The 16514-nt window shown below is 41.5% G+C and overlaps 1 protein-coding gene across 1 annotated transcript; it reads left to right on the top strand.

The window, feature by feature from the left end:
* Nucleotides 1-7234: 7234 nt before the first annotated feature.
* Nucleotides 7235-16149, top strand: sept5a (septin 5a). The gene is made up of 11 exons (XM_041937941.1): nt 7235-7629; nt 9420-9510; nt 9759-9845; nt 11515-11638; nt 11795-11929; nt 12118-12235; nt 12360-12461; nt 13589-13685; nt 13774-13909; nt 14031-14133; nt 14987-16149. Exons 1-11 carry the CDS (start codon nt 7555-7557, stop codon nt 15047-15049), a joined length of 1131 nt encoding a protein of 376 aa, XP_041793875.1. The 5' UTR covers nt 7235-7554; the 3' UTR covers nt 15050-16149.
* Nucleotides 16150-16514: the final 365 nt, after the last annotated feature.

Genomic DNA, 16514 nt, shown 5'->3' with positions numbered 1-16514 from the left:
GAATGTTTCTGGCTGGTGTTGATCCTCCTCCAGTGGGAGTTTCTTTGTCTTTTTAATCCAACTGACCTCTGACCTTCTGGAAAACTGTGCAGAGCATTTAGACAAAAATCCTTTTTAACCAACATATTAACACTCACAATTTAAGACTCTGAATAGTTGTAAAAAAAAAACAAACTTTATTAACCTTTATTACTAACTTTCATAATTACAGATGAATTACTACTTGCGAAACCTGTTATTGTTACTGACTTATTAATATTTCTAACTGCAGATTTGATGGTAGCCCAAAAGTGGCCTGTTACAACTCTTTCTGAAGCGTGCACTGTTGATAAGGGGTACCAATTCAAAGGTAACTTTGAGGAAATACCCCTTGTTGTGTCTGAGATGTCACGACTGTCAAAATGAGGCAGCGCGGCGGTCACTTTACTTCCTGGAGCGGCGAACAGATGTTGGGTCAGATGCATTAGCGGCCGCGCTCATGTGCCCCTTCGCTTCAGATACACTCAGCTCTCCTCTCCACCTCTCGCTTCGCTCTTCCTGCATTACTCAACCCTCCCCACACTGACACTCTCGCTGCCACAGATGGGACCCTCACCGGCTCCCGGTGAGGACCAGCTGCAGACCAGCAATAGACATATCTCAGGGGGTTGGGTGGGGTGTTGAAACTGGGATTTGAACCCCCTGTGGTTCAGGCTTTCTAGCTGAAAACTGTAAGAAGAGAAGGAGAGAGAGGCTGATCCAATAAGTCTTGATCTTCTTTGATTAACTATTTACTGAATTAATTTCCAGGCTTGGTCCTTTAAGTAGCTTTAAGGTTAGTAAAATGTATTTTGTTCCACGCTGTCAGACAGCGTCACATTTTCTGTCTCTGCTTGTTCCAAACTCTTCACGGAATCTGTGTGATGTTTGCAGAGGACGGTCTCGTTATGGTTTCCTCACTTTCTGACATTTGTGGTATTTGTTTTGAAAATTTGGCATCTTCACTTAGAATTTCAAAGAAAGTTCTGTTGGTTTGAACAATGTTTGACTGCTCAGCATCAGTTTTGGACAAGATACAAGATAGACGCAGTAAAGAACGTTTGACTGCAGAGTCTCCAGACATGCTAGAGGATCTGCAAGGCTGGTACCTTGAGCTAAATGCTTCTGACCTCATGGTGGCGCTAGATGTGAAGTCAGGAGATCATCAGAGTCATTACAATTCATCCTGAGGGGAAGATGATCATGCCAAGTTTCATAGCAATGCATCCGGTAGTTGTTGAGACATTTTTACTCAAAGTTAGAATTTCAACCTCGTGGTGGCGCTAGAGGAAAATTCACAAGCATCAGTAGGATTATTCTTCTGAGGACCATGCACACCTGTACAAAATTTCATGGCAATCCATGTAAAAGTTGAGGCATTTCAGTATCTTGGCTAATAACACTAAATATGCACAGCTAGATTTGACCTGTCTGTGTGATCCTGCAGTATGTAACATAGCACGTGACACAATAACCTAGTTTACTGAATGTCATGTAGGATAAAGCAGCTTCTGGCACCTTTGTGTGTGAGCGAGCTTCTGCTTCTACAAGTTGTCTTTGCAGTGTTTGTCCTCTGTTACAGTTGGTGTCCTCGTTCAGGTGCTCAAGGAGTTTCTGCCCTGCGGTGTGTTCACATGCACATGCTCTGGTTATGTCACGCTGCAAACATGCATGTAATGCCCGTGATCCTGTCGAGCGTATGTTGCGCTTGTGTTTGTCTTGTACCTGAAGCAGCTCCTCTCTTCTTCCTGGGCTTTTACACATAACGCCGCAGTGCTCGACGCGTCTCGACTCTGCATTTCAGGAAGCTTTCAGAAGTAACCTGCGGGCTGACCCAGATAGCAAAGTTTGTCGACAAAATCTTTTCAAGCACTTTGTCGGCCTCGCTATGTTCGGGATTACAAGTTCTTTGGAAATAGGGATCAGGAGTCTGAGCAGTAATCTAGTGAAGATTATTTCATAACTGGTCTCTGTGTATTATGTCTGAATTGTACCTTACACAGTTTTTTTAATTGAAAACACTGAAATGTTACATTCAATTCCAATTAAAGCTTAACATTGGTTTATTCCCTGCTTTTGTTGAGCAATTTAGCAGTTTATTCTTATCCTGAAACAACATCTGATAAAATAAACCCGACTCAAGGTCAAGGTGCATTTGTTGGGGACTATTTTCTGCTGCGGCGCGATACACATTTAGGGCACTACAGTGAATATTTCCAGCTGCAGGCCAGTATATGTGGGACTGATTCAAAATAAACCACAGTTTGTGTGTTCATGGTATAAAGGAATGTGTCACAGTGCATCAGTGTGGCTCATTGGTGTGCTTTTAAAAGTTTTGGGCAACAAAAGAGCTCTATGGCACAGATTAATAAAGTATATCAGATTTTAGCTAAACTGACATCACTTGTTAGCAGGATCAAGCCGTTGTTGTTCTGACTTTCAGTTTCAGAAGTTCTGTCCTCTGTTTTTGTTCTGCACAACTTCCAACCTTCCTATATACTTCCAACAACATAGCTGATTGAATCCTTCTTCTGAAGGCTCAGGGATACTATATGTTTATAGGACCATTCAAGGTTAGAGCCGTGCTCCCATAAGTGTCCATTGTCATTGAATAGGGGGATGCTAAAACTGGGCTACAGCCAAGTGTCCTCCATTGAGCAATTTTATTGTCGCCTGAGCAATTACATGCTGTCAGATTAGCATGCTGAAGATCCAAGTGCATGCAGGCTTTTGCATCTCCAAGGAGAAAAACAGAGGGGGAGGGGAGAGGCCGGGGGTTCAGGGTCAATTCATGTTCTCTCTATACCCCTCTCCTTCTGTCCCACCCGCCCTCTACTGTTTGCTCTCCCTCCTGCCCTCTCCTGCCTCATTTACTGGTAAGCAGGCAATAGTTTGGCCGATGCAATCAGGGTTAATGGTGTGAAAGTGTCGGCTGGACGTCTGGGAGATGCAGAGAAGTCATCAGTAAAGGTCATCGCCTTTTACTGCTGCATCACAGGCCGTCTGGCTGCTTTAAGCCAGGAACACACAACACAGTCTTCAGCCCAGTTATTAGCAGGATTTCACTTCATTTCTGAGGTCAGGTAGAGTTTTCATGTGCTTGTACTTCAACAATCAGTTAATCCTCTGTCACCTACTTAGAGAACATAGAGTAATGTCCTGTTATGGTGTTGTGAAGAATATTCCACTTACATTTCTGTTGAATATTCTTTTCTCGGGTTAAAGGGAATCTTTAAATTAAGACTTACATACATTTCGAAAGGAAAAGTAAGAAACGTTTCTTCTTAGAGACAAAATGTTGAATTCATAAGCAATATAATGCAGCCTCGCCTGATTCAATACATCAAGGATCATCATGTTAAATGGTTAAGATCCCACATTGACATTTTCAGACTGACAGTAAGTAAATAACTTAGTAACGGTTACATCAACACAGTGCTTTAAAGAGCTGGTTTTGCACTTTAGTTTTTTTTAAGTTGTGTAATGATACCTCTACATGAGGAAGATATTCTGGTCCTCCTTTGTGCACTGCTGCACAAAATAGGACACGTCGCCATGGATACGCCACACACACATTAGGCAGTGAGGACAGAAACCATAACCATGCGTTTGTCTGTGCGAATAAGCTGAAAGTTAAGTGTGTGATGAGTGTTTTCATGGTCAGTCGGGATTTTAAAAAGTCCTCTGTGTGTCTGTGTTGTAGCGTCTCATCAGCGCAGCCTGTTGAAAGCACTTGGCAGCAGGGAGCGATGGATACGCTGTTGGACCGGACTCATTTGGATTAGGTTTTGTATTTGTGTGTGTGCGTTTGTACCCTGGCAGTGCGGTTACTGCTGCGGCCTTTTGACAGTCGTTTCCTCGAAGGCAACGACTTTGTATGACTGAGAGGAGGAAGCTGAGCGCTGCCTGCTGATTCTGAGCTCTGGATCTCTGCAGGAGCATCCAACATATCAACTGACTGACAAACTAACAGACAAACAGAGCCATGGTGCATTTATACACTGAAATAATACCGTGACAGCGAAGTTGTCCAGCTGACAGACAGTGGACAGTCAGTAGCTGGTGCAGACTTTATTAGAGGTTTGTATAAAAGTAAAACAAACAGAGCAGAATGTAATCAAAGCAGGAGACACAAACTGAATTTGTTGCTGAAATGAGTCAAACAAACCACTATATGCAGAGTTTCCCTCACAAGCTCCTCACAGCCTGCTGTCCTGCTTCCCATCATTAGTCCTGACTCGTGGTTTGTCCTTTAATGTCCCTCCACACCTGCCGCACACTCTACCTTCCCTGTCCGCCTGTGTTTGATCAGCTGGAAGAGACCAGAGACTTTCACTACTTAGTCTCTCCTCAGCGGCAGAGACAGGTCTGTGTAGCTTTTACAGTTTTTCTTACAAAATACAGTTTTCTATAGAGAACTAAAACTTAGTTTTCAGCCTTTTTTATCCAGATGTTCAGGCAGTGATTAAGGTGGATGACTTCTGTATATGATGCATCATGGTGGTGACGATAAGAATAACCAGAAAATTGCCAAGAAGTGTGTAGATACCAGAGAAAGCGACAGCTGGCCACTGAGAAAGACTGGAGGTGGGGGGTTTAGCCGGAGGGCTATTGTAATACCATTTAAAGACATCTGTTCCTTTCTTCTATTCACATCGTCCCTCCCGCCCCCTCCACACACACACACACACACACACACACACACACACACACACACACACACACACACCTTCATGTTTACGTTCTACAATGACCTAAACTCTTCTTCTTGCATCAGCACCACCATGGCTGAGATAACCAGGATTGTTTCTTCCCCCCTTAGAGGCATCACCAGGCTCACATCATACATTTCTTTTTGTCTGACTCAAGTCCTCTGTCTCCCTCCTGTGGTGTGGAGTGGGACTGTGGCATCCTGTACGTGGCATCATCATGGGGTGTGCCTGCTTTGGGAAAGAAAAGGGGAAAAAAAGTATTTTGTTTCAAAGAGGATTTAAGTTCTGCTGCCCACATCATGTATAAGTCGGACACACCCACACCCACACACACACACACACACACACTGCTGTCACATCTGGAAGCAATCGACGGCAACCTCTGCCATGAAATGTACCTCGTTCACCTCCACACACACACACACACACACACACACACACACACACACACACACACACACACAGATTCTGCTGAAGTAACCATAGGAGACGACATGGACAAATTGATTGATTGATGTAAAACGTGACATTCATGAAGTAACATCAATAAGACAAAGGAAGGATTTGTTTGACAATTGAGGAAATATGTTTATTTGCTTTCTTGCCATGAGTTCGATGAGCAGATCCATACCACTCACACGTCTGTACGGTAAATATGAGGCTATGAGGCTACAGCCAGAAGCTGCTTAGCTTAGTTTAGCATCAAGACTGGAAACATAGCTCATCTGGCTCTGTCCAGATGTCTACAGCACCTCTTAAGCTCACTAAGAACAGCATGTTAGTGAGCTTTAGAGGTCGTGGTAGATGGCTTTTGTTACATTCAGACAGAGCCAGGCTAGCTGTTTCCCTCTGTTTCCACTCTCTGTGCTAAGCTAAGCTACTGGCTGTAGCATCATATTTAGTGCACAGACATCTGAGTTGCATCAATCTTCTCATCCACATTGTGGAAAAACGCAAACAGGCTGATTTCCCAAAATGTTAACTATTACTTTTAAGAGATTTAATACATGCAGATAAATATTAGACTTTAAATAAACAGTCGATATTTCTTCTTTTTTTGTGGCATCCTGACTGTTTCAACATGACCACCTTCACATGCAGTCCCTCTAATGTAGAGATCGACTGTCTGTAGGAGAAGGCTTTCCTTAAGGTGGACCTGTATAATTGCCACTGTGTCCACACAATTATTAAAGGATAAAGCTAAATGCCAAAAGTAGTGTAATAGAAGAGAAGATTTGTATTGTCAGCAAAAAAAAAAACCTGCCAGAGAGCATTTTTTTGTTTCTATGACTACAGATAACTGTGATCTGCAGCATAACTGCATATTTAACAGGCATTTTAATGATTATTTCTTCTGTCTTGATACATTTAAAAATATGACATAAGGGGTAGTTTACTTAAGCACAATACTTAAGTACAATTTAGAGGTGTTTATACTTTGGATGAGTCTTTGTTCTGCTTTATATTTTCAGATCAAGATTTTAAATACAACGTATTAAACCAGTCGCTCTCTGCGTTTCTGGCTTGTGACCCCGTATGAAAAAGCTACTTTGTCACCTTTTATGTCTATGAGACGTTTGCAGTTCCACCAAAGAGACATTTCACTCTCAGATGGTTTCATTTAAATGACTGTTTGAGATAAACTCATTTCACACAAAAGCAAATATTAGGGAAAAGTTAAAAAAAAAATAGAGGACAACTTTTCTTCTTTCCTCTCCCATTAATCATCTCACGACCCCTCAGATTTATCTTGTGACCCTTTGGAGGGGCCCGACCTCCAGTTTGGGAACAGAGTAAACTTCCTGACTTTATATCAAGTTGTTTTCAACAATCTAATCATGTAATGGTCAGACACACGGGCCATTTTACTGCAAAACAACCACAAGATTTAGCATCCAGTATTTTTACATGGTTTTGTTGGTACTTTTGATGAAGTAAAGGATCTGACTATTTTTCCACCCCTGAAAGTCATCTCTTTTCTTTAATGTGGTGAAACAGTAATAAATATACGCAATTTAAAAATGCCACTCATCTTTAGGGCATTTACTATGAACCGCAGGCTAGATGATCCTCAGCAGCTTCACACACACACACACACACGGACCGAACACTTGGATTGACAAATTAATTTGCTGGATAATCTGATAATCTCCCTCCACAGGCCCGTACTTGCAGTGTTTGTGTCTTCATGTGTTTGTTTCTGAGCGGCGCTGCAGCTTTTGTCACTGTCAAGTTCAAGCAAGTTCTTTTCTGTTCCACATTAGCACTGAGGTCGACAGAGCATCCACACATCCCGTCTGTTCCCTCTCTCTCTGCCTCCCTTTGCAAGCTGGTGGTCATTGCTCTCAGCGCAAAGTTTTATTTTTCAACTGTCGGAGCTGGGGGAGGGAATACGGGCCGAATGAATGAGTTTCTTTTAGCCCTTTGCTTCTTCCATCCCTCCCTTGTTTCCTCCCTCAAATTGCCACCTCTCTTTCACTCCCTCTCTCTGTTGCCCTCCCTGTCAGCGAGAATTCCTCCGTACCTGTCTGAACAGGGAGAGTCGGAGCGCTCTAGGGCAGAAGAAAGATAGAAAGAAAGAAGGATTGAAAGAAAGAAAGAAAGAAATCAAGGGAAAGTGGGAGGAACAAAAAGCCCATATTTAAAGAGCACAAACAGGAAAGAGGTGTGTTGAGACAATTTGGGAACGGACGCAGGGCCAGAGACGAGTTTATCAAGGTCTCTAGGCTTCAGACTTGCTTTTTCCCGTTGCCTGCTGGGTTGTTTTTCAACTTTCTGAGAGACCCGTGGCTATTTTGGTCCGTCAGTGTCGGAGCGCTGTGGGATGGATGCCATCATGCTGCAAGAAAAACTGGTGGAACGGCTGCTGTGCCCACGAGTGAGAACAGCCAGGCAGAAGGTAAAAAAACAAATTATTTCTGGGCACAAATGGGTGAAATTTTCAAAATACAGTGAAAATGAGAGATGCGAAGTTCAGGAGTACTTTATAAATGTATAAATAAGAAGCTGTAACTCCTGTGGACTCACTGCCAGGCTTTGGTGTTACCTCTGCTTCTCTGCAGAGGTGACAGATTTACCGCTGACATGATTTATCCTTCCTGCGAGTGTTTTTATGATTACTCATCGACTTATGTGCAGCGTTCCTCATGCTCATTCCTCTGGCTCTCTGGCAGATATGTCTGCCACCTCCTGTGGTTCTTCTGTGTGAATGTGTGTGTGTTTTTGTAAATACAATCCTCGCTCGAGGGGGCTGTCGGAAATGCCCGTGACGGCCTATGACAGCATATGAGGACCCTGGCTGTGTGCTTGGCTCGTGCGTTTGCAGGGTGAAAGAAGAGCTTTTCGGGTCTGCTGAATGTAGCTTCTGTCCATGTGGGTGAATGCTCACTATGGGCCTCGAGTGTGTATTTATATCTACACATGGCAGGACGGACTGTTGGGTAAAGATGACGTTCTGCCAGATGCAGCAGAGTAAACCTGCAGGACTGAGAGCCACTGTCTGACACAGAGAGAGCGAGGCTGGTATCCCGTGGCTCTCTTTGTGTGTTTCTGTGAGCGTTTTAGTGGAAACTCTGAGACGCTGGTTATTCTAAGCAGCTCAGAGAGGAATGCCGTGCACGTGTTTTTCAGTTGTAGGTTTTCTGCGTTATAGACGCCGTCTGTCTGTTGTGGTCATTTTATTGCATCAGACGCTGCCAGATGCATTTTGTTTTCACATTAGACGCCCTCTGAGCTCTCGAACCGTCATTTGGTGTCTGCTTCTATTTTAAAGCTTCTGGTTTTTGTTGTGTTATTGCAGAGAAACAATTAGTTGATTATTCAATCTGTCCAATGGCTGGAAACTTTACAAATACAAGTCCTGCATTTAAAATTTTCCTTCAGTAAAAATGTGATCACTATGCAGAATGGCCCACTTCTAAATCATATTTATTATTGGATTATAATTATTGATGCATGCCAGTGTGTAAAGGTGGGGCTAGTTTGAATTGCAATACCTTAATACGATGAAGGGGTATAAACTCCCAGTATTATCTTTACCTGTAATATTACATCGTAATTTATCTGTTGATTATATTTTGTATTATTTATCTGAATCTGCAAAGTCACCTGTAACTAAAGCCATTAAATGAATGTAGTGGAGTAAAAAGTACAACATTTGCCTCTGAAATGTAGTGGAGTAGAAGTATAGAGTAGCAGACTACTTACTTCTTACTTTCAGTTGAACCAAACCAGTTGATCAATAATTTACAATTAACACTTATTTTCATTATTGATTAATCTGCCCATGATTTTTAATGGATTAACTGTAAGGCCTAAAAATGTTAGATGATGACAAATGTCTGTCACAGTTCCCGAAAGGCAGAGATGTCCTTAAAAACTCTCATTTTTTTCCAACCAACAAATTTTTTTTACATAAAGAAAAGCAACAAATCTTCACAACTGAGAGGCTGTAGCTGGAGAATGTTTAACATTTGTGCTTGAAAAGTTATTGAAACAATCACCTATAAACCGACTGATCGACTGATTGACTGATTGCTTTAGCTCTTCAGATCGTTAGCTGCAGCCTTACAGATTGACACTTTCTCTCTCAAAGCATGAATGAAAACTAAACACCTTCTTCTTCTTCTTTTTCTTCTTCTTCTTCTTCTTCTTCTTCTTCTTCTTCGTGTCCCTTTTTTTCTGTCTCAGGAGAAACAGTATGTTGGTTTTGCAACTCTGCCCAACCAGGTCCACAGGAAGTCTGTGAAGAAAGGCTTCGATTTTACGCTGATGGTGGCAGGTCAGTTTGAGGCTGAAGGTGCAAACATGACAGAAAATGTACCCGAGTTACACTCTGTTGCCAGTTTATTATTTACACCTATAGCTAATACTGATGCAGTCTGACAACACAGCACTGCAGTTAATCTTTCCTTCATTAAGTTTATAATTAGTTTTAAGGGGATGTTCATTCAATTTGGATTTAGATCACATACATTTTGACTGTGTGTGTGTGTGTGTGTGTGTGTGTGCGTGTGTGCGTGTGTGCAGGAGAGTCTGGTATGGGTAAATCCACCCTGGTCAACAGCCTGTTCCTCACAGACCTCTACAAAGACAGGAAGTTACTGAATGCTGAGGGTGAGTCTTCATGCTCTTCATTATCTCTCTGTATCACTGTCAGTAACCTCGCCCAGAGGCCTGGGCTTTATGTAAATCAGACCACCTTCTGTCTGTCACACAGCTGCAATGAAGAAGTCCAGTTTAGTTTGTATATTTTTAATTGATGCGCTCAGATGACTTTTGCTAGTTTAGACTCTAGTAATGTTTAAACCCATTGTGAGGACAAATCAGATCAGTGGCCAATACTTTGTGAATGTACGTAGGTATGACTTTGATGCAGGAAAGATCAGATTATGCAACCTAATCACCATCTACTATTTCTTGCAAATCATTTTTGAATAACATGCAAATTATGTGATCTTTGGGAAATGTAATTTCAAGTTTTCCCAGTTTGCAGGTCAGACGTTTTTAAACTTATTTGTTATTAGATTTCCACTTTAACTCTTTATGAAGTGGCTCATATTTTAACAAGATAATATTGGTTTTAGTTCACATAGCTATCCAACAGTTACACCTGGAAGTTTAACCCCTTAACGCTGATTGTCGCATATTCGCATCATACTGCTTTAATCCACATTGCAGCCGAATCGCGCATATTCAACACACACCTAGGAACCTTTTGCAAGCACTGGTTTCTCGTCGGACCGGTCAAAGTGAAAACTACATCCGTTGTGTTGTTGTTACTATGTAATGGTTGTAAGCCAATTTTGTGGCTGTTTTGATGAAATAAATTAATTTTGAACACACAAAAAAGATGTTTTTACTGCATTTAAGCATTGAAAAAAGTGGACATATACTGTTTGTTTGAACCCTATTCTAGTTGGTGCTATAATGTAAATAGTTGTAAACAATTTTGTGGCTTTAAGATAGATAGATAGATACTTTATTAATCTCCAAAGAGAAATTATGAATTTTGAAATGAAAGTATTTTTATTGCATTTAAGCATTAACGCCTGTTAATTTTCATCATACCTAAATGTATATCTATTGAATGTGCTACAGAAAAATTAACAAACTCCTCTTAATTTAGGATCAATTTGAAAGCAAAAACACAAATAATTCATTTTTTTAATATAATTCTAAACAAATTCAGACGTCAAGGGGTTAATATTTACTAACAGCTAATCTCTACGTAGTTTCTAGTGTGTGTGGTGCAACCTGTTTTAATTCAGTGAAGCATTAACACATTAGAATTAAGATTAGCTGGTACAACCAGCTCTAGAGCACCAAATATGTATTAACCTGTCACTGAAAATAATCCAGTTGTACTATTTAATCCTGCTTGACTAATGTTAGCTAAACACTACAGTACCCTGCTTTTTCAGGTGGTAATTAGAAATAAAAGTATATAATATGTGATGCGGTTTTAAAGATTTGTGATCGTGTAATATTGAGAAACATTGTTAATTTTGGTCTTTTCATAGGATTTATTCACAATAACAAAACTATATTATATCCGGAGCCTTATCCTTTTATGTCAAATGCATTGTAAAGTAGTTTTGCAACAAGTTTAACAATGTTCGTCAATTCTTCCAGAATCATAGAAAAACAATCAAAATCCTAAATTATTGCATCAGGCCTTATTTTGAACCATTCACTGGCTTGTTCCACACTGTCTCTGGCCTGCTGTTTCAACTACTTCACCTCATTCACCCCCCTTCTCCTTCTCTGTGTCCATGCCTTTCAGAGCGTATTAACCAAACTGTGGAGATCATCAAACACACTGTAGACATCGAGGAGAAAGGAGTCAAGCTCAAGCTGACCATCGTAGACACGCCGGGGTTCGGAGACGCCGTCAACAACAATGAGTGGTGAGCTGGAAGACCTGCTGGTCTGACGTGTGCCTGATTCAGCCTGCTCGCTTGGATTCACAGAGTCTGGGTGAGCTGTTAATGTGGTCTGTGATGTGTGTGTCTGTGTGTGTGTGTGTGTGTGTGTGTGTGTGTGTGTGTGTGTGTGTGTCCTAGCTGGAAGCCGATCACAGACTACATAGATCAGCAGTTCGAGCAATACTTCAGGGATGAGAGTGGGCTGAACAGAAAGAACATCCAGGACAACCGAGTCCACTGCTGCCTCTACTTCATCCCTCCATTTGGGCATGGGTAATAACACAGACACACACACACTCGCACACACTCACGTGTGCACAAACACACACATATAGAAGGATTAACCCAAACAACACCTTCCCTACCTGCAGATTTTCTGCAAGCCGTCAGTTAAACCTGTTGTAATTTGCAGGACTGTAATCACTTCACTCTCACTGCTCACTCTGGATTTCTTTCCACAGGCTGCGCCCGGTGGATGTCGAGTTCATGAAGGCTCTGCATGAAAAAGTGAACATAATTCCACTCATTGCAAAAGCCGACTGCCTCACGCCCAATGAGATAAAAAAGCTCAAGGACAGAGTGAGTTGCAGAGCTGCAGCTCCACAGTGAATTCAGCAGGTTTGAATGTACACAGATGGTTCACTGTAACCGTTCTGATTTGTCTTTGTGTGTGTGTGTGTGTGTGGGGGGGGTGAATGTTCAGATACGAGAGGAAATAGACAAGTTTGGGATCAAAGTGTACCAGTTCCCCGAGTGTGACTCCGACGAAGATGAAGAGTTTAAACAGCTTGACAAAGAGCTGAAGGTGAGTCCAGACAACGACAGAGTCCAGTTAATTAGCTGATTGACTGTAAGTGGACGTGACTGTAGATCGAGGTCATTTCATTTCTCTCTCAGGATATTACAGACACACCGTCTGTCAGAAAATACTGACATGACACCAAAGAGAATGTCTTTTTTAGTTATTTTGGGGATTTTTCATATTTTATTTGTTCAACTTTGTGATTTCCATCTCTGTGAGCACCACAAACAAGATTTCATTCACCTCCAAAATATTTGGGGTGGTGGCAGAAATCTCAAAGACATATTTCAAAACTTAAAACTGCAATTATCTGCGTGGCTGGGTGTCACATTTCCACAGGTGTACAGGTGTAGTTGATGACATCATTACCTGCTGGACTACATTGTATTACCTGCTGGAGCAGAGCCAGCGTTAATTTTATTGGTGCCACCTGTGAATTTCCTCCTATGACAAGAGAACAGTCGAGAAAAATAAATGTTCTTATGCTAGCAAGTATTCAGCAGGTGAAATGACACGTGAAGCACGATCCGTCTAACAGGTTTGTCTAACCAACATATCTGAAATGTGGAAAAGCCAATCTTGTTCTCAGGTTTGCTGTTGACAGAGCAGGAGAGCGTTGTGTAGGTTTATGATCAAAAACTTTGGGGCAAAGTTTGATTTATTAATTTTAATAAATCATTAATAAAAAAAAGAGGAGACGTGCAGTTTGTGTTCTTCATGACGTTACACAATTATTTCAGCAGTTTCCTAGTTTCCTAGTTTCCCAGTTTTTGTTGCCTGTTGTTAAAAATGCGGTCAGTTTAAGTGGTGGGAAGACGTGACACGACAAGCATAGCAGGAAAAATGTGAGTGCTACAGCACCAGAGCGAAGCAGAAAAATATGTCTTTACGCACTTATTAAATGATCTTGTAGTGATCTGAAAATGAAGCGAAGGAGCAGTGATAGGTTTCCTGCTTGTGCCTTAAATCCACTGATCAGCAAACAGTTTAATTTTTACGCGTCTCAGCAGTTACAGTCACGCTTGTCTTGGCGTCTTGTGAACGTGCACCAGGGCTCAGCATGCTCAGTCAGCTTTCCGTGGATAGATAAAGGCTACAAAAACAACCCACCCTCATGTCTCTGTGTGCAGGAGTGCACCCCGTTCGCTGTGATCGGCAGTAACACGGTGGTGGAAGCTCGAGGACAGAGGGTGAGAGGGAGGCTGTACCCCTGGGGAATTGTTGAAGGTAGGTTCATATGTTACTGTGCGTATTAGACACAGTTTGAACGTCATAACATGGAGTTTTTATTACTTTGACATGTTTCTTTGCTCAGTGGAGAACCAGTCGCATTGTGACTTTGTGAAACTGAGGAACATGCTGATTCGTTCACACATGCACGACCTCAAAGACGTGACCTGCGACGTCCACTATGAAAACTACAGAGCGCAGTGCATACAGGAGATGACCAGGTGTGTGGACACGTCAGAGAGGCGTACTGTAAACATCTCAGATAACTGCTCATGTTTACAGGTTTCAGTGCAGATTTGCCTGATTCAGCTCTCCTCTTTTCCTCCTTCTTCTCCTCCTCAGTAAACTGGCTCAGGACAACCGTATGGAGAGTCCCATCCCCATCCTGCCGCTCTCCACCCCGGATGTGGAGACTGAGAAACTAATCAAAATGAAAGATGAGGAGGTATGAAGCAGCTTTTGCTGTTTGACCAAACAATGAATGTTTCATAAATGTATTCCAGGCGAGTCACAGGTCTTTGTTGTAACACAACTGACAACAACATGTGAAGAGAACTGGCCTCTGCTTCAGTCTGCAGTCTAATACCATAAGGTGTCCCATGATACCCATCTGTCAGTACAAACATAGCTTGCTGCTAATTTATCTGAGAAATGACTGAATGAAACTGATTCAGCACAGAGATAATCTTTCATCGATCATAAACAAATTCATGAATTAATGGTCCAGATAGTACTTTGAATACATTTTACAAGTAAAGTTTTGAATGCAGGATTTTTACCTGTAAAGGAGTATTTTTTCAGTGTGCTATTTGTATTTTTACTTAAGTAAAGGATCTGAATATATCTTCCACCACTGCTAGCAACATGTTATGTGATTAAAATGCTGGTTTAATGACCTTAATGTCTTACCTTCATTAAACTTATTTCAGTTAACCTAATAAATATATAAATCAAACAGCTAATGAAAAAACTATTCAGCACTAGTTCAATTATAGTGTGTAAGTAAAGGTAAAGCTCCTTCTTCTTTTCACTATAATTATTACATAGTGACATGAGACATAAAGTTGTATTAGATTTATCTTCATTGTCATTGCATCATCTATCTAAAAGAGCAAAAAGTAGTGAAGCGCACAGTAAGTATATAGTATGTGTGTTTGGTGGTGGTATATAGAATAAAGAAGTATAGCATCACGTTATCTTAATGATTCATCTGTGGTTTAAAGCTGAAACGCTGTTAACTCTCCAAATCATCTGAGCTGTGAAGCAGAGCTTAACCAAGCATTCCTCTCTGTCTGCAGCTGAAGAGGATGCAGGAGATGCTGAATAAGATGCAGCAGCAGATGCACGACAAAGACCAGTGACCAGTCTCCCAGAGCAGAGCTGGGCTGCAGCGCCGCCTGCTGTTTCTCCTGTGAACGACAGTGAGACCTTCAGACGTTGAACATGGATATCATGTGTTAGTGGCAACTCTGGCTGTACATTTATCCTGAGTTTGGTGCTTTGTATAGTTTGTCTGCCTGGAGGGTTGTTTGTCAGAGGGTTTTTTTTTCTCTGAAACTATCCGTTTACCCACTTTGAGCCCCCCGCTGTGGTTTAACAGTCTTAACATATATAATATAAATGCGTAATTTAAATTACTACTCAGTGTATCTAATTTATAAATGCAATGCTAAACTTTTTGGATATTTTGTCAGGGTATGAACATGTGTGCTACCAGATGCTTTGTAAAGAAATTAAGGTAGTTGGTGATGTTTAAATTTGAACATGGATATTGTTTTTTATTATATGTTTGCGAGTGTGTGTTTGGGTGAGTGAGTATTTGTATTTCATGAGAGTTTCTCTAATATCACCAGGTGTCCGTCCATAAAACTCCCATTTGTTCTTCTGACTTTTGTTAAAATCCAACTTTTGCTCTTGTTGATTTGCTCTCGGATCCTCATAAATACCTTCATGTGACCTTTTTTTTCATATATGGTAAGTCAAAATATCCTCTCCCAGCATTTTTCTCCGTGCTGGCTGAGCTGAAAATGCACTTATTGCCAGTGGCTAACTGTGAATGGAGAGCCTTCGACATAATGAGGGGGTTGGTGCGGTACAAGGGTGCATGTGCGAGCATGCTGCCATTACTCATATCCGCTCAAAGCTGTGGGCCTATTTTTATCGCTTTGTAGCCGATGCCCTGTGCTTGTATTAAAATGCATCATGACCAACAGTCCGCTTTGATGCCACCATGAGATGGTTAAAATAGATCAATAATGAGGAACAAATACTGTGTCTATGCTTCTGTGTTCTCTCCTTGGAAGTGAGTTGCTGCATTCTGCCAGTGAAGATGTGTGTCCTGTGTGTGATTTAAGAATGAGTGTGTGTGCGCGTGTGATGCTGAGGAACAGTACATATTTTGCCTGAAGGCTGTGAGCTCAGCCTGTGCCCCATTTATAAAGGTGTGACAAATAAACTTGTTTCTCGTCAGTGTGTCTTCACTGTGTGTGCATTGTTTCTCCGTTGGTTATAGAGTTGTACGTTCCAGCAGGACATCCTCCGTCACTTCCAGCTGTCAGAGTCTCAGCAGTTCAGCTCAAAGCTGGAGCTGCTGCGGGAACATTATCTGCTGATTCATGTTTATCTCCTACAGTCATTCTTCCTCTGCAGTGCACATGTGGCATCTTCTCCCTGCCAGTCAGAGGAGACACAAACAGACTTATCTGAATGATAGAAACGTCTGTATTTACTGTTAGAGGACTTTGACTCTTGAGTGATTTGGTAATATTCAGTTTTAATATATCTCTTTCAAATGCTCTTAGTAAAACTACAAAATAAAGTTTTATC

The sequence above is a fragment of the Chelmon rostratus genome, chromosome 5, assembly GCF_017976325.1.
Source record: "Chelmon rostratus isolate fCheRos1 chromosome 5, fCheRos1.pri, whole genome shotgun sequence".
In the NCBI taxonomy this organism is placed as follows: Eukaryota; Metazoa; Chordata; class Actinopteri; order Chaetodontiformes; family Chaetodontidae; genus Chelmon; species Chelmon rostratus.
Note: the sequence above shows the minus strand (reverse complement) of the source record. Positions and strands in the feature narration are given on the sequence as shown.